The sequence below is a fragment of the Crinia signifera genome, chromosome 4, assembly GCF_055691185.1.
Source record: "Crinia signifera chromosome 4, ASM5569118v1, whole genome shotgun sequence".
Classification (NCBI taxonomy): Eukaryota; Metazoa; Chordata; class Amphibia; order Anura; family Myobatrachidae; genus Crinia; species Crinia signifera.
Window position 1 is genome coordinate 281545024 of NC_139220.1, and position 24303 is coordinate 281569326.

The 24303-nt window shown below is 45.0% G+C and overlaps 1 protein-coding gene across 1 annotated transcript; it reads left to right on the forward strand.

Moving 5' to 3' along the window:
* The first annotated feature begins 667 nt into the window (after window positions 1–667).
* On the forward strand, window positions 668–23912 carry PPP2R2A (protein phosphatase 2 regulatory subunit Balpha). The gene is given in 12 exon segments (XM_083184785.1): window positions 668–900; window positions 5606–5680; window positions 11710–11739; window positions 16080–16171; window positions 16994–17156; window positions 17768–17880; window positions 18093–18270; window positions 19610–19677; window positions 19679–19775; window positions 19923–20092; window positions 21377–21468; window positions 22745–23912. Coding segments are annotated over 12 exon segments (1365 nt in total). The 5' UTR covers window positions 668–893; the 3' UTR covers window positions 23025–23912.
* The last annotated feature ends 391 nt before the right edge of the window (window positions 23913–24303 follow it).

Below are 24303 nucleotides of genomic sequence, written 5' to 3' on the forward strand. Positions count from 1 at the left end.
GGGAGGTCTGTACAGCTGGTGGCAACATGGGTGATGTAGGGAGTATGTACAGTTGGTGACATGGGTGATGTAGGAGGTATGTACAGCTTGTGGCAACATGGGTGATGTAGGGGGTATGTACAGTTGGTGACATGTGTGATGTAGGGAGGTCTGTACAGCTTGTGGCAACATGGGTGATGTAGGGAGTATGTACAGTTGGTGACATGGGTGATGTAGAGAGGTATGTACAGCTGGTGACATGGGTGATGTAGGGGGTATGTACAGTTGGTGACATGGGTGATGTAGGGATATGTAGAGCTGGTGACATGGGTGATGTAGGGGGAATGTACAGTTGGTGACATGGGTGATGTAGGGAGATATGTACAGTTGGTGACATGGGTGATGTAGGGAGATTTGTAGAGCTGGTGACATGGGTAATGTAGGGGGTATGTACAGCTGTTGATATGGGTGATGTACTGTAGGGGGTATGTACAGCTGGTGGCAACATGGGTGATTTAGGGAGATATGTAGAGCTGGTGACATGGGTGATGTATGTACAGCTAGTGCCACATGGTTACATGTAGAAAATACACGCAGACTCGCAGAGACACATGTACACGGGGGCGGGGCGGGGCACAGGAGCGCGTACTTATTCACCGAATGAATGAACGCGTTCACGCCGGAGCGAAACAAGCAGCAGCAGCCACTCCCGCCACCAACGTGATGACGTCACACACCGTAGTCCCGCCTCCCATCCAGGACACTCCCCCTCTACTTGCCCACTGACGTCACCGTGTTTGCGGCCTCCATCTTGAAGCCGCGGCCTCACAGTCCGGTCCTCCCGCCCCGGGCAGCGGCCTCCCCGGTATCCGCCTCCATCCGGAGCCCGGGACCAGCAGTGGCCAGGGGGCAGCATGGCGGGTGAGAGAGAAGCAGCGGGCGGGGAGCATGGCGAGGGCATTGGGGGAGGGGAATGCCTCCCTGTGTGTATGTGCCGGGTGTATGTGTGCGGGGATCCGGGGGATGGGATGGAATGGGATGTACTCAGTGCCTGGTGTCCCGGTCCCTCTTTCCTGCAGTGTCCCCATCACTGCCGGTACATGTGTGTTCTCAGCGTGTTACATGTATCCTATGTGAATGGAGGCAGCATCCCTGTACCCCATTCAGCAATGTGTGCAGCCATTCATTATAGTATGTGTACACATGTGTGACTGGTACATGTATGTTGGGGCTGTAACAGAGATCAGGTACCCGTTGCTGTACAAGGACTGTGGCACTACAAGTCCCAGATTGCCCTGACCTATTGCCCACCCCTTATACCATAACAGAGTGCTGCCCACCTGCAGCAGGTGCATGCAATGTACAGGGACACACTGCTGGTACTGTATGGAGGGGTGTGTATAGGGCGCATCCATATTCTGTGTCTACTGACAGCATTGTGGTGCTAAGGTGTAAAAGGTACTTACAGATAGAATATACATTGTTGTTGCCTTCCATGGGGGGGGGGGGGGGGTGTGTGTATATGTATATATGTGTATGTATGTATAATATAAATATATATACTCTTTTAAGAATTTGTGGATCACTCCTTCTGCACAACTGCACTGTATCAGCCCAGTGGTAATGGTATTGGGCTAAGTGTTGCAAGACTGATACATGAACTCTTGTTAAAACCTATCCCAACATCTCTGTACACTTTAATGGTTAGTAACGCGCGCACTGCAGAAACTGGTTTCTGGGCAGTAACACACGTATGTGTCATCCTATGTTCTGTGTCTTGTGGTTTTATTTTATTATTTTTTTAATGATGTTGCTTAGCATTGTGGCAAAGTAGTGCATCCTCCAGTAAGATGAGGAAGGTTACTAGAGGTGTGACCCTCACTTGAATGCCTTTTTTTTTAGTAATAAGAGTAATGGAATGTGTTTGTTGATGTAATATTGTGGTATGGGATGTTTAACGAATGGTATATGGATTTAATTTGCTATTGTTATTTTAATGGGATGATTCAGTTATCGGCAATGTACCATTCTGTAATGGTTCAATTTTTCCTTCCATCCCGTGTAGGTGTGCAAGAAGTCTAGCAATATTCAGAATACAGTAATAGGCAAAGATTCACTGCTGAATACAGCAGTGTTCGTTAGGGACTATCGCGCAGTGTTCGTTAGGGACTATCGCGTAAGATTGTATCGCCCTTTTATATGTGTATAACTTAACTATGTGACCCTTTTTATTGTCCCATTGATGAGGTCAGCCCACAACTGATACTCTCCCTTATAGGACCACTGCATAGGAACATAGAATTTGGGAGCAGATGAAAACCACTTGGCCCTGGTGATCCACCCACTAGGGTTCATTTATTTTTTTGGAAGCAGTCAACCTACAGTATAGCTAGTAGTAGAGGATAGCACTAGGAGAATATAAAGCCACACAAATAGGGCCATGGTGGGAATCAAACCTATGACCTTTGAGGCTTTGCTGTCCATTTTATATACAGACTAGTTCCCAGCCTATCGAAATGACAGAACAAAAGAGAAATGTCGGCACCGGCAACTGTGCGTGGCAAAATGGAGCAGCGATTGTGTTGCTACAGCGGGTGCCATTTAGTGGGCGCCGGCACACAAAACGCTATTCTCTCCATAGAGGTGACGAACAGCGTTGACCCTTTATTATATAGGATAGTGATTGTTTTTGTTTAAATTTGCGTACCCATTTTTAGGTATTTCCAGAACTGGGTGCCACGTGTAGATATCCAGGACCAAATCCTGTTATGCCAAATGTGATAGGCAAAACAGTGGTGGTAGTTGTGCTTATGCTACCCCACACAACTGAGCCTAAAAGTGGCTATAGACTTGTGCTACTCTGAGGGGACAAGTCGCACGTGATCCCCGTTGAACCGCTTGGCAGGATTGCATACGATATACCATATGTGGGCCGTTTTTGCATAAAATGTTTTGTATGCAATCTTGCCCATGTCAACCTGGCTTGGCTGCAATGTGGCTCATCCTACATGCAGCATGTGCGACCCAGTTGCTTCCATGCGCTCCGGACCACATATCTCATCGGTCTTTGTGTCGAATACATGCTATCTGGACCCTTTTTATACAATTTATCACTGCAATTTAATAATAGTGACCAAATTGCATGTAAATTGCCCTAGGGGGTATGGGCACCTTAAGGATAGATGGACAATTTACTAAATTTAAAACAAATTCTGAATTTCTCAAAAATAAACTTTTGGTCTAGAGGTGCCGTGAAACACATGCTGCTACTCCAAGGCACCCTGTGATTCACAAAGATATACAGCTTTTACAGTTGTACTTAGGAGTGTTTAGTGGTTTTTATTTTGTTGGTGCTTTTATTCCAGCTGGTTCTAGGGGGGATGCTTGTTCTTGATCTGTTATATGTGAGAATTGTGATGCTGTATATTTGGGGAATAATTGGCACTTAGTAATGACTCCATTTTACTAGAGAATTAGATGGATTTCTTGGTCTTTGCTTTCATTGATATCGTACCCATAAAAGTATTGTACAGCAGCCAAGCATTTCCTGTCCAGGATTTTAATTCTTTCCAAAGCCCTCCGGGGCTTCCTGTGCTTGTACACTGTGACTTGTGGCTGCGTCCTCTGTCCTTTTTCTGCAGTTGTCTATGGATTTCCTAAGCGTTCCTAACCCCTGAAGTAACAGAGTTGGCCTTTCCTATAAGATGGATGCCATGGTATTTCTGTAGTTTCCTGTCCCGGCCACATGAGTATTAGTAAGCAGCCTATGTATCTGGAATCCCCATTTCCTTTGTGACCTCTCCCAGTGCCAGTACATCTGGGGATTTCTATTGCATCTTGGAATGAGAGATGCAGAAAACCTTTTTTTTCTGGACCGGATGCCTGCTCCTACCACCCCTGCATTTCTTCCTGTGGGCAGGTCCTCCCCCTGCTATTCTCATACATTGTGCGTGCCCCCCCCCCTCCCCAGCACAGCATCACTGCATCCTTTCAGCACATCCTCTCCTTGTGAGAGAGAAAAACCTGACAAAGCACATCAATCACTGCCCATGGTGTTCTCCAAGCAGCTGCTATTGCCTGGTATTATAAGCCCTGTCCCCTTTCTTGGTCCTGCGTGCTGCATCCTGAGACCTGCGTGGTGGTTGTCTCAGGCATGTTTTTACACGGCTGAGTTTGGTTTCTGCACGCACCTCCTGAGGGGCGAGGATATTGAGACGTTTGCTCCTTCCTGTATCAGCGGAACTAGTAACTCTTAGGCGTATGGGCGGCAGAGGGTTCCTGCGAATGGAAGTCGTGTCCGCAGATGCAATCGATGTTCCTGAAGTTTTCTCCGAGAGCAGTTTTTCTGGGTAGCTTCTTCTGCACATCTCTACGGCCCGGGTAGAAGCGATAGTGTAGTCAGCCTTCACCACACTCCTGCTCCTGGGAACTTTCCAGCTCTTGTTTGGACAAGTCTGTCCTCTGCATCTGTACACACCAATCCTGTGTTTTCTTCTCTTCTAATGTAAAATAGTTTTTCATATGTTGGCCATAGAGCAGCATTAATGCTTCTGTGTATCACCCAGATCTTTCCTGTGTTTCTGTTTGGTTTGCTGTTTATTTCTAAATATTTTCCATTTTTGGATAGTTCCTCAATGTTTGTTTTTTTTTGTTTTTTTTTTATCTCTTGTTTTCTATGCACTGTTCCTGCCTGCATACTTTTTAGGTGCTTTGGATCCATTGTGGGACAGTATAAAAGATAATGAAGAGATTTTTGCTGCAGGGTTTAAAGCAACGTTTTTTTTTTTTTTATTATTATTATTTAAAGCAACTCTGGGTTGGTTTTGCAGTTAAAAATACATGAGGGAAATAAGGCTGCTTCAGGATACAGATGCCAGGATCCCAACCCTCACTTAGAATGGATGGTTAGTCTGTGGGCAGTGATTTTTTTTTTTTTTTTTTTTTTTTTGGTGACAGGCATGGAGGTTAGGTTTAAGGTCAGGAGGGAACAGGGGGAGGGTTAATATATTTGCATGACCCCTGTTAGGACTCCCTACTGTGGAATGCATCAGTATTCTGAATGCCGGGCATCCTTAAGCATAGAGACAGAGAGAGAATAGACCATGTCTGTCAATACCATATGATATACATATGACCGACATAGTCGAAAGGTTGCCATAGCTATGGTCGACACGCCAAATGTTGACATGAGGTTTTTGGGATTTTTTTTTTTTAATTTGTCATACTTTACCATCCACGTGGACTCTGGAACGGTAAAGTGCCCGAAGCATGTTGAGCAGAGCGATACACTGGGGGTCGGCATGCTCAGGTGGTGACCTTTTCAATAAAAAGGTGAAAAGCTCACGCCAACCTTTTTCCAGTGTAGACATTGTGCGTGTCAACCACACACCATTGATATAGAGATGTTTCTATTTTTGATCTATTGTCCCGGAACTTGCTTTCTCCTAAGCGTTACCTGGAACGAGCGACAATATTGGATGCTGTAAATGCTACAGTATTGTACCTATTGTTCATTCTAATGTTACTGGCTGCATAATAATAATAATAATAATAATAATAGTCTCTCCGCTTCTAGTATATTGTCTGTACTGTATTTAATCATTTCGTGTTTTTTTTTGTTTTCCAGGAGCTGGTGGAGGCAATGATATTCAATGGTGTTTTTCTCAGGTGAAGGGAGCCGTGGAGGACGATGTATCCGAAGGTAAAGCACTTAATGTTCTCTGTGGGGAGTGGCCGCTCTCTTGTTGACTAACATTACAATGTGTGGGCTGTCATATATACATAACCGATAAATAGTTTGACATATTTAAGATTTTATACCTTTTTTTTGGTGCGTGCCTTTTTTAGGCTTCTTAATACTCCTGAAGCACCTAGGTCAGTTTAATGCTACATGCACAATTTTAATAAAATCTGTAATGTTAGTGGGCCAAATCTAAGGAGTTTAAAAAAAAAAAAAAAAAAAAATTCACATTGCGTTTCTGTATTTTTCACTGAAGGTGGGTGATATAGGCTGCCGGCAGTGTCCTTCTATGGAATTTCTGGGGACTCCAAATGCTCAATGAGCTGTGTTAACTAATGGGCACTCTATAGAGCTATTCAATCGCACTTGTCTAGCCCAAATAAGGGAAACAATTGAATCCCCCCCCGTATAGTATGTTAAAGTATGAGACGCATTTTGTCTATTTTAGTTCTGTAGTACAAACACATCTCTTCACATCGAGTGTGGTGTATTAGCCATTAGTCAGACGTCGGAATCCCGACTGCACAGCGTGGGGAGCGCAATGAAGCCCCTTGCGGGCACGGTGGCGAGCTGCGCTCGCCACCTATTTTATTCTCCCTCTATGGGGGTCGTGGACCCCCACGAGGGAGCAGTCGGGATTCCGACGTCTGAGGAATGACTGTCGGAATCCTGACTGTCGGGGAGCCGTCCGGCACCCTTCACATTAGCTAGAAATGAATAGGCAGGGATCACTCTTCCTCAGGTACTATGTATTATCTTTGAAATTGGCCAATCTCCACTCTGGATTGAGACATGGAGTTTTTGCTATAGAATGAAAGCCTTTCCTTTGTTAGTACCTCCTATAAGAAAGCCTAAATTCAGCCAACAAATTAGCGCAGAGCTCCATTGGGAAGCCTAGTGTTTGTTATGGTATGAAGTCAGCAAGGACCAGAGCTCTGACTGACGCCAGCTGGTGATGGGTATGGGCTGTGCAGAGTGCAACCTGGTATCCTTGTTGGGATGCATGGGGAGAGGAGTACACGGAGGAGCAGGCATTTTGGCTTTGAGTGATTATTAACAAAATATATCTTTTATTGTTGTTTTTTCTTCTTGAGGCATTTGTAACATTGCCTCTCCTTCAGGGCTTTCTGTTCCACTGTTCTGTTGTGGTGAGTGTAATATACAAACGTGTGTACACACTGGCTGATATATCAGCCGTCCGATTGAATGGCCGATATATCCATGCACCATCAGCCAGTGTTAACGACGAAGTTCAGATATATCGCGTCGGCTCTGCAACACAGCCGATGTCCGATATTGCCCATCCCTGTTCTAGATAGAAGCAGCCTTCCAGCTGTTGATGAACTACACATCCCTGCATGCCTTGCATCTGTTTCAGCATGGCTGTATAGTAAATATAAGGCAAGGCATGCTGGGATGTGTAGCTCCTCAACAGCTGTAGGGTCGCTTATTGCCCACCCCTGCTCTAGAGACATATCTGCACATCATGCTGCGTGTACAGCCAGGCCGGGAACCGACTGTGATTGACAGCTCAGTGGGCAGGCGCGTGCAAATGCACCCGCCCACTTGTGATGTTTGTTCTGACAGATCGGGCAGTGTGAATACAGAGAACACACTGCCCGATCAATCTGTAGATCAGGCATGTCCAACGTTGGCCCTCCCAGATGTTGTGAAACTACACATCCCAGCATGCTTTGCCACAGTTTTGCTATTAGAGAATGCTAAAACTAGTGCAAAGCATGCTGGGATGTGTAGTTTCAAAACATCTGGAGGGCCAATGTTGGACATGCTTGCTGTAGATATATCTATTAGTGTGTACTGTAGATTCTTTCCACATTTTCCCAATGTTGCCCTGACCAGTGTCTCCTGCACACCTACAGGATTATCATAGGGCTGTTTCAGTGAGATGTGCCGCAGTACAGCTGCAAGCAGTTGCCACCTCACTTTGCTATTCCCCATACACATCCCTATAGGGTGCGAGGAAAGGCTTGCTGCTATATGTGATCCTGGAACTGCACATGACAGTATACCGCCCAGTGTAACATGGGGTGGCGGCATTGGGTAATTATTGCAGTGTAATGGCAGATGGCATGTTGGGGTAACTGACATTGTGATGTAGGGTGGCTGCCTGGGTTTATTATGAGGCGTGACTATCTGAGGGTGGTGTGATGGGTTGACTGATTTTATAATGGAACTTTTCCTTCTGTCCCTTAAATTCTATTGTGAGGGTATAAATATGCTGCGTGACTCCAGTATCCCTGTCCTGGTCACCCACACACAGCAAGAATGTTTTTTGTAGGCTGAACCAATGTCCACGACCTTGTCGGGTCAAGGACCCAGTGACCACCTTACTGCACAAGGCATTTGGCTGATCACCAGTATTGGTTTAGCCCACATAAAGGCTGCTTGCCCGTGGCTGGTATTGGTACACCTTACCTGTTGTTGTGGGCTAAGGTGTGCCAGCTGTGCTTTGTCACGATGCTGCCCCCACATAATCCTCAAAATGTTTTCCGAATTGAGAAACATGAAAAAGAAGCCTGTGTGTATGTCCCAACTGAGCCGGTGATTACTCTGGCATTTTGCTGGATAACCTGGTTTTTCCCACCCAGGAGTGAACTCCTAGACCAGTTTTACCAGACCTGCCTATACAAGTATAGATTTTGGAGCCTTCCAATGTCAGGTTAGACAGTGTACTACTAGTGTGGTGCTCTGGGGTTGTATGTAATGCCTGGTGTCCCGCAGATTACATATCGTGTGTGATGTCAGGGAATTATCTGGCATCAGACAGAGCATAAGGATGACGGCTTTTAAACTAATGTTACGTAGTCTGTTTACAGCGTCCATTCGTTCAGTTTATTGCCAGGCAGATCAGGCTTTGTATGTGCCTTCTAGTGGTGAGAGGGGTCACTGACCAAACATGTGATACACCTAATAAGATTAAAGGTGACCATACACATGCAGATTTATCTGCAGATCTGTCTGGTTGGAATAAAAACATGGTTATGGATGAGAGCAAATGACAGTTGACCATTTGCTTGGAAATGCTGGAAAACTGACAAACTGTCACTCATCCATAACCATGTTTTTGTTCCAGCCAGATCTGAAAATAAATCTTACTAGTGTATGGGCACCTTAACCCTCTGAGTGCCAAAGTTGCTGTTGATAAGATTAACCCTTTGAGTGCCAAAGTTGCTTTGAGAGATGTACAAAATGCCGGGTTGAAGTCGAGGAATATGAATCGCTTTAGTTATTGCCGACAAAAGATCTGAAGTTCTGGTTTCATTAAACTTTGCGCCCCCCCCCCCCCCCCCCCCCCAAAAAAAAAACAGTCACTGTAAGTGACGCTGGCATTTTTAGTGGATATTTTGCACATCTCACAGCAGCGTTTGCACTCAGAGTTAATGAGGTGTGACGACTAAACCTCCATACACATTTGAAGACATGGGGCACCGTCGATACTTATAGAAACATAGAATTTGACGGCAGATAAGAACCACTTGGCCCATCTAGTCTGCCCCTTTACGAACTATATACTGAAGGCGGTGCGGGTGGTCAAACGATATTGAGTGTACACACTGAACGATATCGGTAAACAATATCGTTCAATGATGTCATTGACTATATAGCCAAAATCAACCTGCACGTTCGACAAATGTGGAGGGGGTCGTTAGTGATGCACGGGAGAACACCTAGTTAACAATTGTAAGTGTACACACTTATAAAGTTCTAGCTCAGAAGGGCCCTACTGACCTATATGGTTTAATTTCTCATTGTGTGTGTGTGTGTGTGTGTGTGTGGTTTTAGTCAGTTATCGTTTTCAGCTGTACCAGACCGTCACAAGGATAAATATTAATTAAATCACATTAATAAGACATTTGTTATACATATTGGGAGAAATTTATGAAGATGTGTAGTCTACTTTACATGTGATGTTGCTATGGGCAACCAATCAGATCCTGTCTGCTATCTTCTAGAGCAGGCTTTCCCAACCACGGTCCTCAGGGCACACCAACAGTGCAGGTTTTAGTGATATCCAGGCTTCAGCACAGATGATTTAATCAGAATCACTCGGGTACTAATTAAGTCACCTGTGCTCAAGCCTGGATATCTACAAAACCTGCACTGTTGGTGTGCCTTGACGACCGTGGTTGGGAATTACGGTACTTGTTTCCTATCTGGGCGCCCAGGTTTTCTACGTACGGCACCGTAATGAAATCGCATCGCATCGTACACATACACGATATTGAGCGATGCGATTCGATTTCCCATAGGAAACAATGTGAAATGGCTCAATTTAGCCAAATTATCATAGGAACAATAGTAAATGGGCCAAAAACACCCCTGAACATTGAAATGTCCCCCCAAAAGTAGTTGACGCCACCCCGCCATCAACGTGAACCCGAAGCGTGGCGAGCGCAGCGGTACGCGTCCTCCGACCTTTTCATGCCCTACTATCCACTAGGGCGTGGAGTGAGAATAGAATAGTGTGGCGAGCGGACGCGGATACCTTCAGTTATACGCGTCCCCTCGCGGGCTTCCCAGGTGTCCATGGCGACGCGGACACCTGGGAAGCCCGCGAAGGGACGCGTTTACCTGTGAAGGTATCCGCGTCCGCTCGCCACGCTTCGGGCTCGGTGGCTCGCTGCGCTCGCCACACTATTCTATTCTCACTCCACGCCCTAGTGGATAGTAGGGCATGAAAAGGTCGGAGGACGCGTACCGCCGCCCCTCGCGGGCTCGCTGCGCTCGCCACGCTTCGGGTTCACGTTGATGGCGGGGTGGCGTCAACTACTTTTGGGGGGACATTCCACTGCTCTGTGGTTTTTTTGGGGGGTTTCTGGCCCATTTACCATTCTTCCCTATGCTGATTTGGGTAAATTGATCCATTTAACATTGTTTCCTATGGGAAATCGCATCGCATCGTTGTGGGTTTTTTTGGGGTTTCTGGCCCATTTACCATTCTTCCCTATGCTGATTTGGGTAAATTGATCCATTTAACATTGTTTCCTATGGGAAATCGAATCGCATCGTTCAATATCGTGTATGTATACGATGCGATGCGATCAGATTTCTCTACGGGGAATAGCATGGTGCGCAATTAACTTAGCGGGCGCCCAGATAGGAAACAAGTACCGGAATTACTGTTCTAGAGGGTGCTAAATAAATAAGAAGTAGATTCTGATTGGTTGCCCATAGCAACATCACATGTGAAGTAGAATACACATCTTAGTAAATTTCCCCCATAGGGTAGACATGTCTGCTCAGTTGAAATGAGCTCTCAGGTGTAACCAATAGAGATGTTCCTGTAAAATAGGTTGGGCTGTCCAAAACGAACTAAAACTATCTGTAGTCTCGAATTCTAAAATGCAGATTAAGATGGCGACACCTTCTGCTTTCTGCCGATTCAAGTACTCACAAACTTGATTGCTACAAAAAATATTTTGGCTTTGACCCTTTCTGTAAGTGTCAGGGATTATGTCACTCAGGTTTTCTCATGTCTGGGAACCTGGCCCCTTATAAGCGTCTTCCTCTGAATGCTCTGCTTTGGATGACTACTTGCTCTAGGCGAACAAATGTGTAATTGGTCTGTATTGTCTGTCATTAGTTGGACATGAACTCTCCTTTTAGGTCCATATACACTGGACATTTTTGCCCAGTATGTGGCTGGTAATGATGCGGGAGTGCATATCATTGCTCATCGCCAGGCCATACACACTGGCTATTGTGGCACTAACTCATGGGCGCAAAAACTTTGCCCGCAGTTAGATTCCCCCCCATGTTTTTTTGGACACAACACAACCATGTCATCTAATACGTGCCCTTGAAAGCCAACAGTTTTTCTGATGTATGACCCTCATGGGCTACAGAGACCTGGTATTCTATAATATCTGTTGTTGTGTTTTTTTATTTTTATTTTTTTATTTGAGTATATGTTATTGCTCAATGACATACTTTTTTTTTGTTTTTTTTTTCTTCTTCTTCTTGGCTAGATGAAGAGATGACTGTAGAATGTGACACGTGTAAGTTATGACCCTAAAACATGTTGTGAATGCCTTCCTGTGAACAACAGCGTGGTCAATGCAGCAGAAGGGTGAGGCGGCGCACTCACTATAAGGCAGTTTGTCACCTTTTCTTATTAACAAAGATCAAGTCCTGAGAGTGCTGCCTTATCCTTCTTCTGATAGGTATATACAGTATGTGTGTGTGTGTGCTCAAGCCTCAACCATTTGTTCAAATCCAATTTATTATTTATTTAGTAACAACTTCTTATATAGCGCACAGTGTATAGTTGAACATTCACATCAGTCCCTGCTCCAGTGGAGCTTACAATCTATATTCCCTACCACATGTACACATTAATTGAAGGGTTAATTATTTTGTAGGAAGCCAATTAACCTATTGGTATACTTTGGATTGTGGGAGGAAACCAGAGTAAACTCATGCAAGCAGGGGGAGACTATACAAACTCTGCACGGTTAGGGCCATGGTGGGAATCGAACCCAAGCGCGCACACGCTCACTCTTACACATATGCAGCTAGTATTGCACAGCATGTTATGTCTGAACAGCTGATGGCAGTGTCGGACTCGGGTGGGGAGGCCACTGATGGAATGCATTGATATGGGTATATAGTAAATACTACTAGTGTATTTGTGATAATGTACCAGATTAATTACAGCACTGCACTCTAGATAATATAGCATAGTCCTGTGTCGTATAATATACATATGTATAATGTGCAGTCTGGAACATGATGATTTGAGGTTGAGGGGCGCCCAGCCAGGGTTTTTCCCTGTGGGCCAGTCCGACCCTGGTTGAAGGCATGTTTCTGATGACCTCGCTATTGCTGCAGGGTGAGACCCTGGACAATCATGACCTGCAGAGGGGCAATACAGGAGTTACTCCCTGCCAAGCCCCTCACTACGGGGTATATTCAATCCTGGCTGAGTGTTTCAGGCAAAGATTTGCCTATCCGTATTCAATCATGGGCATTTTCACCGTGTTTTTTTAACCGCTAAGTATGTGAATGGAGCTTAGTCCCCACTACACAATTCATAACCAGTCCCTGCTCCTTCTGTGTTTTCTAGTCACTCTAGTGGCCTGACTTTGAGGTCTGATTTACATTACTGTACCAGCGATGGCTAACCTTGACACTCCAGCTGTTGTTGAACCACGCATCCCAACCTGGGATGTGTAGTTTAACAGCTGGAGTGTCAGGGTACAGAGCCTACATCAGCGATGGCTAACCTTATCTGAAACAGTTAGCTGCCTTCTGTATCCGTATATACACCAGTAGCTTTTCCTCTCCACACAAAATAGACCCCATGTGTCCTGTTTAAGACCTGTAGTTGTCATTGAATATCTTTTTTCCCACGTAAGGTCGGAATTGGGAGAAATACTAATGGTCTGAACAGTGGCTGCCACCAGATGGTGCTCAATACATCAATTCAGTTATTGCTCTATTTAGGCATGAGTGCCATAATCCCCGGACACACTAGGCGATATTGTTCACTAGTGTGTACACTCCATGTCGTTAACGATGCAGGGTATTGAGCATCATCATCGACCCATCTTCGGACGAGGGATTCCTCGTTAACAACGGAAAGTCGCTTCCTGACATCCCCTGTAACTGCAATGCACTTTCCGATGCCGGGTCCCCACCGCCGCTGCCGCCGCCAATATCTGCGCTGGCGAGGATTCATTAAGTGTGTATGGGGCTTAAAGGGGGAAACGTTTCTTCTTGCAGAAGAATTGTGCAAAAAGTCCATGGTTTTGGGCCCCCTAACCCAGGACTTTAGATTGGTTAAGCCGCTGTATGTGGCCATAACAATTAATTTGCTATCAGACACCCATTAGTTAGCGCTGCCCACAAGAGTCTTCACTTTGGAGCCAATTCATCTTAAAGGGGAATTGATTTGTTTTGTGTGTGCCCCAATGTAATGTCTGTTGTTGCACTCTTTACAGCGTCATGTGCTGAGCTGCATTCTTCTTTGTGACTAGAGGTTTATGAGCGCTTATTTTGCAGCTCCCTAGTTATTACTCTCTGGGGTTTCTTGGTGAGGTGCATTCCTATAAGGAACGTTCTTATACGCTTTAATGACCAAACACAGTGGCTGTAGGAACCTTCCCAACATAGTGTTCCGGCTAGAAACCAATGCGGGCAGGGCGCTGGGGTTGCGGGTGCGCACAGAAAGGGGGGCACGGTCCAGCCCCTCTAAGTCACTGATGGGGACATGTCATTGGAGTGTTCTGATGGGGGCGTGCCCAGCACCTACAGAGGTTCTGGGCTTCTTCCAAGCTCGATCTCTATTGTAAGTAGATGCCGTGCTCATGTGCATGGCTTCTATTAGCGCAGCAATGGCAAGACCGTGGGCATGCTTTACTAGCAGGGCGCGTCACACTGCTAAAATAGCCTAACGTGAACACTAAAACGTCCGCAATGCTTCTTGCACTCCCCTCCGATTGAGTAGCCTGTAAGCCATTTTGTTAATCGATGACTAATCAGTCCCCCTCTACCTTTTTTTATGCCTACAGACAATTTCTTAAATAAGAATTCGGATAATAATGGAACCTACACTTAAAAATAAATACTGTAAATCGTTGTAGTCCTACTGCTGCTAGGTATCCTGAGTTTCTACAGCACATTGATGAATGAATGCCACAGAAACGTAAAAATGTATAAAAGATCTGGAAACAATTATATAACTGAGCCGAAGGTGTTGATGAATGGGCTTTGTTTGTCTCTGTTGTGAATTGTCATTGTCTGTCTTATCTTCTCAGTGTACAGCGGTGCGATAAAACAGGTGCTAAAGGCCCCCATACACTTATTACCCCATTCCAACGAATCAGGCAGAGAAATCAGATGTCTGACATCCCATACGTTCCAATGCGCAGCCCTGTGCACATCGGTGTCGGAGGTCGGGCCTGCCTGCATGTCCAAACTGTAACTCTGACCCCTCCCAGCGGTGGGGAACAGGGTCGCATTTGATACATTACATGCAAATGGAACGCATGCATTTGATACATTATATGCAAATGGAACGCAGTGCGGCTCAAAGTAGATCGGATGACCATTAACTGCTGCGATTTCTCACATTGTGTATGACAACCTTTTAAGACTGTTATATCCTGATAAGCAGAAGTTATTCATTGATATCTGGCTTGAACCACTATACTAACTTAAAGCTACTTATGGCAGTGGATCCTGTACAAGCAAATCTAGATTTAGGAAAACTCAAAAAATCAAATGCCCATATTTCTGTAGCCCTCAATAGAAACGGTATTACCTAAGAAGTTGTAGTTAGCATTTATTTGTTATTTTAGCACCAACATGTTTGTATCACATTTCAATTTCTTGATAAATGTATGGACCCCATACATCAGCAATTAATTGTGACGATCTAGAGATGATTGCCACAATTAATTTTAGATGTATGGGCTCCCCCTTTTGGCAATCCCAATCAAAAATTAATAGGGATCGCCAATCGATTGCTTAATCAGATTTTTAAACATGCTTAATAATCTGGTATTATCTGCGGATCTTTTTTATGTGTGGGCATTCCCAATTCTTCGTCTTCATCTATTTACATTATGAACAGCTGAAATGACAATTGATTGGGCAATTTCCAGATATGAAGATGCAATCTTTAGATGGAAAAATCTGCCGATCACTGAAATAAATCTGTAATGTGTGGGCAAAGTCAAATAGATTGTAGAAACCATTTATCTGGCCAAAAAAATCACTGGATCTGGAAATCCATTAATTGTGATTGCTGATGTATGGGGCCATAACTCTTTTGAACATAAATGTGTTTATTAACTTGAGAGGATGCAGCCATCGTAAAGCAAAATCTGATGGATATAGAACGGTTTTCAGCTGCATTCGATGACGATTCAGTCCTGATGCGTGGCATCAAAATCAAATAGAAAAATAGACTGTGTAGGCAAGACTGTATAGTACAGATCTGTACTATATAGTCCAAATTGAATGCAATTTGCTTGCCGTTCGATTTGACCCCAATCGAATTGGGAGCGATTCGTAAACTGAATCGATCCATGTGAACACCACTTTATAGACTTTTTATTGCTGAGGTGCTGGCAAGCTATAAACTTGCACACTGCCATAGGATTATATGTATGCATTGAACTGGTGTATTCCACTTTTATTTTTACTAGGAAAGTTGATTATTTCCTGTTGGCGTGTTTAGCAGGTAAATAAAGTTTTGCATTTGAGTTTCCTGCAAGACACTACTTCCGGGATTAGTGACCGCAGACTCGCTGGGCTTGTGTCAATGTATTGTGTACAGAGGAATCTTCTCCAGAAATAAACATAACGTTATTTGTCTCTTCTGTCATTACAGCTGATATCATATCTACAGTAGAATTTAATCATTCTGGAGAATTATTAGCCACTGGAGATAAAGGAGGACGAGTGGTCATTTTCCAGCAAGAGGTTCGTATTCACTGTGATACTGCCGCGTTCTATTCTGGATTCCTAATAAACGATTTGCTCTGTCATCTAAGCACCCATCTATCTTATCTCCCAATGTTTAATTTTCTATATATGTTAACCACTGCCTTAAATGTGTACAGGCACGTATAGACAAGTGCCAAGATCTAGGAGGCCCTTCCTAATTCTTCAGCCATTAACTTGGTCCCATCATGATCTCAGCCTTCTGTAGATCTTGTACTGCTAATCTGTTGCAGTGGACAGGCGTTCCCAGACTTATGTAGGGTACACACCAGGACGACCCGCTCACGATGCACATCGTGAGCGGGTCGTCAGTGTCTCGTCCGACCCACTCACAGTGACGCGGGGGGGCACGACCCGCTCACGATGTGCACCGTGAGCGGATCCGATGGCGACCCGCACCCGGCTGTATGGTCGTCATTGAGATCCTACCTGCAGCAGGTAGGATCTCAATAACGACCGACCGACCCGCGGGACTGCGCATCGGATCGGTATCGGTCCACACCAGGTCAGAAAAGTGCCCAATCAGCACACAATCTACATCCAATTGATCGGAATTGGATCTAGATTGTGGGGATCGGGCCCTAGTCGTCCTGGTGTGTACCCAGCATTACTCCTGGTATTTTTCCTGTTACACCTCACAGTATTGGTTTTTCTTCTGGCTGCCCTCATGGCACACAAACTAGCCACCACCATCTAGTGGTGATCAGTAAGAATGCACATTATAGAGAATTGGACGTTTACAAAGTTAAATGCATGGGCTGTATAAGTAGTTAAAATCTTCCTCGATGCTACCGTTTGCAGAGTAAGAGTCCCTATCACAGAGGGGAGTATAGTGTCTATAGCACTTTCCAGAGCCACGAGCCTGAATTTGACTACTTGAAGAGTTTAGAGATCGAAGAGAAGATCAACAAGATCCGATGGCTACCACAGAAGAATGCAGCACAGTTCCTGTTGTCTACAAATGGTGAGGATGGTGTTTTTTGGTGTGGTATAAAGTCTATTTTGCCTATTATTATTACTTATTTTTTTTATGAGCTGAATGCAAACAAATTGGTTTTTACCTCTTTAGATGCTAAGGATGGTGATTTTTTTTTTTTTTTTTTTTTTTTTTTTTTTTTTAAGTTTAAAAGCTGTTATTGTAAATGGGCTACTTCTGCTTTTTTTTTTCTGATGTGTTTATCCAAAGTGGTGGCGCATGGGCTGCTAGCATGTCCTCTTTCCAATGCCAATAACTCTGGTGTTGTATAGTCCCGCACAGGGTTCTGCCTGATGACTAACTCTTCTAAACCTCATTCCCAGACTTTTGTAATGGGATGATATCCGGGCATTTTCCAAACTCTCGGTAGATCACTTAGAAAATGCCCCTACATTTGGTGTGTGTGTGTGTGCGATAGCGATGTGCAGTCCCATGTGTCGTTTATCGCCCGCCGATTAAGATTCAGCATGCTGGATAAATCTATCTGGCCCTGACAGTATGGCAGATATCACACTGCGTGCTGTGCGATCTGAATCATAATTCGTAATGGAGACTTATTAGTGATTGTGAGAATTAAGCTTGTGATTTGTTTCTCACAGATAAAACTATCAAGCTGTGGAAAATCAGCGAACGTGACAAAAGACCAGAGGGTTACAACCTGAAGGAAGAGAATGGGAGATACAGGGATCCAACCACTGTGACCACACTCAGGGTAAGTCCTCCCTCTGCGACTCTTCTTACTTCCGCAGTATTGCTCTGCGTCTACTGTGACGACTACATCTGTGTTGTAAGCCCTCCTATCCTTTCACAGTCTGTAACCACCCCAGTTTGTTTTATCCCTGTTTCTAATTGTAAAGCGCAAAGGAACCTGCTGCGCTGTATAAGGAACTGTTAATAAATAAGTACACTGCTTTCTTGTTGAAGGTGCCAGTATTCCGCCCTATGGATCTGATGGTTGAAGCAAGTCCCCGTAGGATATTTGCCAATGCCCACACGTATCACATTAATTCCATCTCTGTCAATAGCGACTATGAGACTTACTTGTCAGCAGATGACCTGCGCGTCAACCTTTGGCATTTGGAGATCACGGACAGGAGTTTTAGTATCCTTCAATACGCAAAAAGAAATAAAAGTATATGCTTGGTCTGCATTTATAGAAATATGAAATCTATATGTGTTGGAGGCATTTTATTTTGTATTTTTCCACAGCTGCCTCCTAGATGGCGCTCAATAAAGCAGCTCCATCATTGCGCAGTAAATAGCCCAGACGGACACCTTTCAGCTTGGTCTTCTGAGGTGGCGTGCTGAAATATGAAGTCAGCTGTTTGTATTGCTGATTTATATAAACAGAAGTCTGTTCTATTCTTAGGCCGGCTACACATCAGGAAGACTGGCAATCGCGCTGATGGTTTGGGGGGGATTTCCCTTTGAACCAGACCATGCCAGATTGCCAGTATGCACCGGGGAGTTGTAATGAACACCAGAACAATCACTGGTCTGTCCTTCTACACTTCAGTATCTTCTAGCTGTCCATGCAGCAGGGCCGACTGAAAGAAGTTCTGTGCGACCTGTGGAAGAGAGCAATAGTTGTACACGTTCTGTAATTCCAATGTGCCAATACTCCTCTGGAGTGCAGCCACTGTAAGAGCTAATGCCCTACACCCAGGCTCTGAGGATACAGTTTGTGCACCTTTTCTGCATATATGGATAAGAGGCATAATATTGTTGTGTAACGTGTTTCATGGGCAGTGGTGCTGTTGTGAGGTGTGTGGGGGGGGGGGGGGGGGGGGGGGTGTAACGAAGAACTGGATGCTTTTAATTTCCTTCAAACTCACAATGGACTTTTTTTATTTATTTTTTTGCAAGGGTTTGTTAATGGTCCTATGTTTAAGTAACCTCTGTACAGAAAGGTGGGTATAATTGTTATGGACTAATGCTGTGTACACACGGGGGCGATAGGGGCTGAAATTGCTGGGAATAAGATCTCTGAGCGACCATATTGCCAGTGATTGGAGTGTGCACCAGCGATAAATCGCCAGGTGCGCGCTCCCGTTTTCAGCCCCTGAATGGTCGCTGGTCGGAGGAACATGCTCCTCCGACCAGCGACATTCCCTGCCTCTTCACCCAGCAGTGTTTAAATTTTCATCTGCGACCATCTCTGGTCGCAGATGAAAAACGGGGCAATATGATTGCTGAGCAATATATTGCTAGCGATCATATTGCCCCGTGTGTACGCACCCTTAGTCATGCTCATGTCCATGCTAGTAAGTTTGCTTTATATAGATACCTTTTTGATGTCCCTTCCCTCACATGGTATAGATTTATAATAATGTGTGTATAAAATTATTTTATAAAACCGTATTCCATCCCTCTATTTGGAGAGAGAGATATTAAGCAGAATCTCCAGTGTTTGCAGTGCTCTCCTTCACTCTCTGATCCAGACATCGTAGATATTAAACCCGCCAATATGGAAGAGCTGACCGAGGTGATCACAGCAGCGGAGTTCCACCCCACATCACTGCAACACTTTTGTATACAGCAGCAGCAAAGGCACCATCCGTCTGTGTGACATGCGGGAGTCCGCGTTGTGTGATCGCCACTCTAAGTGTAAGTTACCGCGTCCCACAGTGATTATACTGCGCTGGCCAGGACTGCTGCTCTGTGCAGATTATGAGGCTCTTGGATCTGGCTGTTAAGTGTTCTGCTTGCCTTTTGTCTTACATCGCCACAGTAATATTCCCTTTGTATTCTCAGTGTTCGAAGAGCCAGAAGATCCTAGCAACAGGTCATTCTTTTCAGAGATCATCTCTTCCATATCGGACGTTAAGTTCAGCCACAATGGCCGATACATGATGACCAGGGACTACTTGTCCGTCAAAATCTGGGACTTGAACATGGAGAGCCGTCCGGTGGAAACATATCAGGTGACCGAGATATTTTCGGAAGATAGTTTGAGATTGTTACCAGTTACTGCAGTTTGGCCTGTACAGATATGTTATATGCCAGTGTGGTTGTGTTTAGTTGGGAGTACCCTAAGTATCTATATCCCATAAATGAGTGAAGGGTCTCTAAAGGGTAAGCTGTAGCTTTATTGCTGATACCTGTAATGTATACTCTGTAAATACAAGACCATCCAATACGTGTTACGTGGCTGAACCCTACAACTGCAGGGCACAATCAGCTAATTAAACACCCCCCCCCCCCCCCCCCCCCCCCCAAACAAATTGCATAGCACCCTTCAATCTACCATCACCGAGTAGGCATGAATAAACCTTTGAATTATCGGTCTGTCCTATTAGATACTACAATGGCCCCAATGCAGTACATGGATTGTTCTACAATGTGTGAAGATAAATATTCTTCTGCCAGGTCCGCTAGTTTTATGAACTGTAGATCACTCGGTCACTGCTCCCCTAGTTTTGTAATGATATTGTACTTAAACCCTTTAGCACAGGGCTGGGAAACACCTGCCCTCCAGATGTTAATGAACTACACATCCCAGGATGCTTTGCTTTAGTTTCAGCATGGCCAAATAGCAAAACTAATGCAAAGCATCCTGGGATGTGTAGTTCACTAACATCTGGATGGCCGGTGTTGCCCAGCCCTGCTTTAGCACCTGATTTCAGAGCCATGTATTTCCTGTCCTGTCTCATTGAGGAGCAGCTGATCCGTCCCATACTGAACATAACTCTTTCCAAAAAAAAACCAAACCACCTACTTAACCATGCTCCCCTGTTATTTCAGGGCTAGCACGTGATACTAGTAGTACTTTAGAAAATCAAATCTCTAAGAATGCTTCTTTGCATCATACTCTGCAATGCTGACCTCATGCTGCATCTCTTAGCTCACTGGTGTCAGTCCTATTAGCCTCAATGAGCGTCTATTGCTATTCCACTGACAAAGAAACTCTAGCAAACGGCACCTCAATGTGTCCCCCTCTCTGCCCAATCTCGCCCAGGACTCTTAGGTCTTTGTATGCAACTCTATGGGGCTGTGTACAAAAACCTGCTGGGCCAGTGGTCCCACAAGTGTAGCAAACTGCCACGCCTACTCGCGTTGTATTAAACCTATGGATGCTTTTTGAACTTAAATGCAGTGTTGGCCAACGAGCCTATCTGCTCCATTAAATAAACCTCTGCTAGTATTTGGTTAATTGAGAGCGTAAATGTGAACACGGCCAAAATATTTACACAAGCTTGTCTTTGCAGGTACATGAATACCTCAGGAGTAAGCTCTGCTCCTTGTATGAGAATGACTGCATCTTTGACAAGTTTGAGTGCTGTTGGAACGGACCTGACAAGTAAGTTTGAGGGAGGGATGATGGGTAATAAGTACATACTTAGTGTAACTTCTAGGAACTTCGTCGGGCAGGGCGCCGCTTCAAAGGGGGCAGCGTGAAGGGGGCGGACCAGGCCCGCCGACGTCACTATTTAGGGCGGTCCCGGGCCGCAGTGTCATAAAAGGGGCGTGCCTGGATCGCCAGCGTCAAGAAAAGGGGCGGGCCCGGCTGCCCCGAAGGCTGTGCACTGCCGGGAAAGCGTCGGGCATCGCTATCTACAGCGGCGCCGGGCTTCCCCGGTCTCACCTGGCGGAAGGCAGGCTGTTTTAGCGGGGCGCTGCCAGAGAGGCAGGGCGCAATTTGGCCTTTAAAAATCGGGCAGGGCGCAACGCCCCGCTAAAACAGCCTAGCGGGAACACTACATACTAATGGCATCTAGCAGGCTCATTCTCACCTGGTGGCTACATCTGATCACATTAGGTTGCTGCCACCATTCTGTTGGCTGCATGCTTTTCTTATTCATGCTATGGCATTTTCTATGGGCGCTGATGTCCTGGGGGTTGTGTGGGGTGAATTGTGCTAGGAGAAGGTAACACTGCTGAAACTTTGTGGATGCGATATAGGGAATATTTATAGTGGCAGGAGGGGGTAGTGGGTATTATTTTTATTACTATAGGATCCCACTAACCCTGGACATGGTACCAGCCATTAGGATGTATGGCACTCTTACGGGTATATTCAATTGATGCTGAAACTGGCGTCTTGCCGAAAAGAACACCGTTTTCGACATGAATGGATCGGAAGGGGTTCCAATCTATTGAATGTTAGCTGTTTCCAGGTGGATTGATGGAATAGCCGCTAATCCACCTTCTTTTGACTGAAACACAGCCAAAACCGAAAGGTTTTGGCCATGTTTCCGGTAATCTCAATCGGACATGAAACTATGTCTGATTGAGGCAGGGAGGTTGGTCCTGGGTGAGCAGCGGGTTACACGGCGCCGTCCTCCTGTCTGCCATCTCCCGCCGCACTGGGAGAGTGGCTACGGCTGCCTCCCAGGCAATCGTGCCGCCTCCCGACGCTGCGCTCACCCGGTCCCCAGGTGAGCATCAATCAGCAGCCAAATCCGACATCTGTATTTGGCCGCTGCATTGAATTATGGATGCCGAATCCATTCCGTCAAAATAATTTTTCTAAATGAATCTGGCATCAATTGAATATATACCGGTGTCCTTTCCAGAATGTTGTTAAAGTATGTTGCGATAGTGTCTCACAATCCTGTGTCTGTCTCTGCCTGCAGTGTTGTCATGACAGGCTCCTACAACAACTTCTTCCGAATGTTTGACCGCAACACCAAACGTGACATCACCCTGGAGGCTTCGCGGGAAAACAGCAAGCCCCGCATGGTGCTGAAACCACGTAAAGTGTGCGCCAGCGGCAAACGAAAGAAGGACGAGATCACGGTGGACAGTCTGGACTTCAATAAGAAGATCCTGCACACAGCCTGGCATCCTAAAGACAACATCATTGCTGTGGCCACCACCAATAACCTGTATATATTCCAGGACCGAGTCAATTAGTACTGGCCTTTTCTGTGTGGGACAGTCCTTTTAGTCCACCTAGTTCCGATAGTCGAGCCTAGAATTCGTACCCTGTTCCAAAACAGAAGAAAACTTCTGACCGTGCGGGAGCTTTTGCCAGTTCCTCCCCGTCTGACTTTTCCAGTGTTTTAAGGTGCCATTGAATATCCTTTTTATAGCTGCGCAGGGAGAACCTCTGCTCCTGCTGTTTTCTTGCCCCGTGAGGGTATTAGCAGGGTTTACTGTAATATTTTTTTTTCTTTTCTTTTTAACCATCTTGCCTGATGTGTAGACTTTAATTTTTGTCTTTTTTATTTTATGATGTCAATTGCAGTATCAGCCGACACTGTATATGGTTCTTTCTGTAGGGCTAGAGATTGGTGAGGCTGGGTTTAATCTCATAACACTATATACATCATTTTATTTTTCCCCCTTGCAAAGTCGATGATCTTTGATTTTTTTTTTTTTTTGTATTCACTCCATTTTCTTTCAAATGTAATTTTTTTTCGCAGCTTGTACTTTCTTTTTTTTTTATTCTCTGCCCTTTCACTCTCCCCCTTGCTATCCTCTTAGGAATCCATTCTTCCATCCTTCCTGTCCCACTTCCTGCTCTTCCTCATCCTACCCTGCGCTGGTGTAAATCCAACCGCTAGAAAGCACACAGGGAAATGGGTTGACCGTGGCAGGGTTGGTGGCATAGGGGGGGAGGGGAACAAGGCTATTACTGAGAGTTTTGTCCTGGTCTCTCATTTTAATGACGACCTGACTGTAATCACTTCTTGCCTTGTCTGGCGCCGAAAAGGGGGAAAAACAAAAGGACTTAAAAATTTAAAAAAGCCAAAAAACGAAGGATAAAAACTACTGAATAAAATACAAGTGAAAAAATTATTTATGTGTAGTAGAAATTATTAGTGTTAGCCATATTATTACATATACATATTGTTCATATATATGGGTTGAACAAATCCTTGTTTTGTTACGACATCCTTAATTGCAAATGGTAATGGTCTCCTTGGGGTAGATGTATGAAGCAATGATAAGGGAGAAGTGGCTCATGGTAACCAATCTGCTTTTCTGGATAATTTTATATTATGCAAATTATAGATGTTACTTCAGTGCTGATTGGATGCCATGGGCCACTTCTCTGGCTCACTTCTCCCTTATTACTTCTTCATACATCTTCTCCTCAGTGTCATATGACACTCCCCTGTGGCAATATACAGATGTATACTCACACCTAGCCTCATGCCGCAATTAGTGCAAATGAGATGCCAGGTTA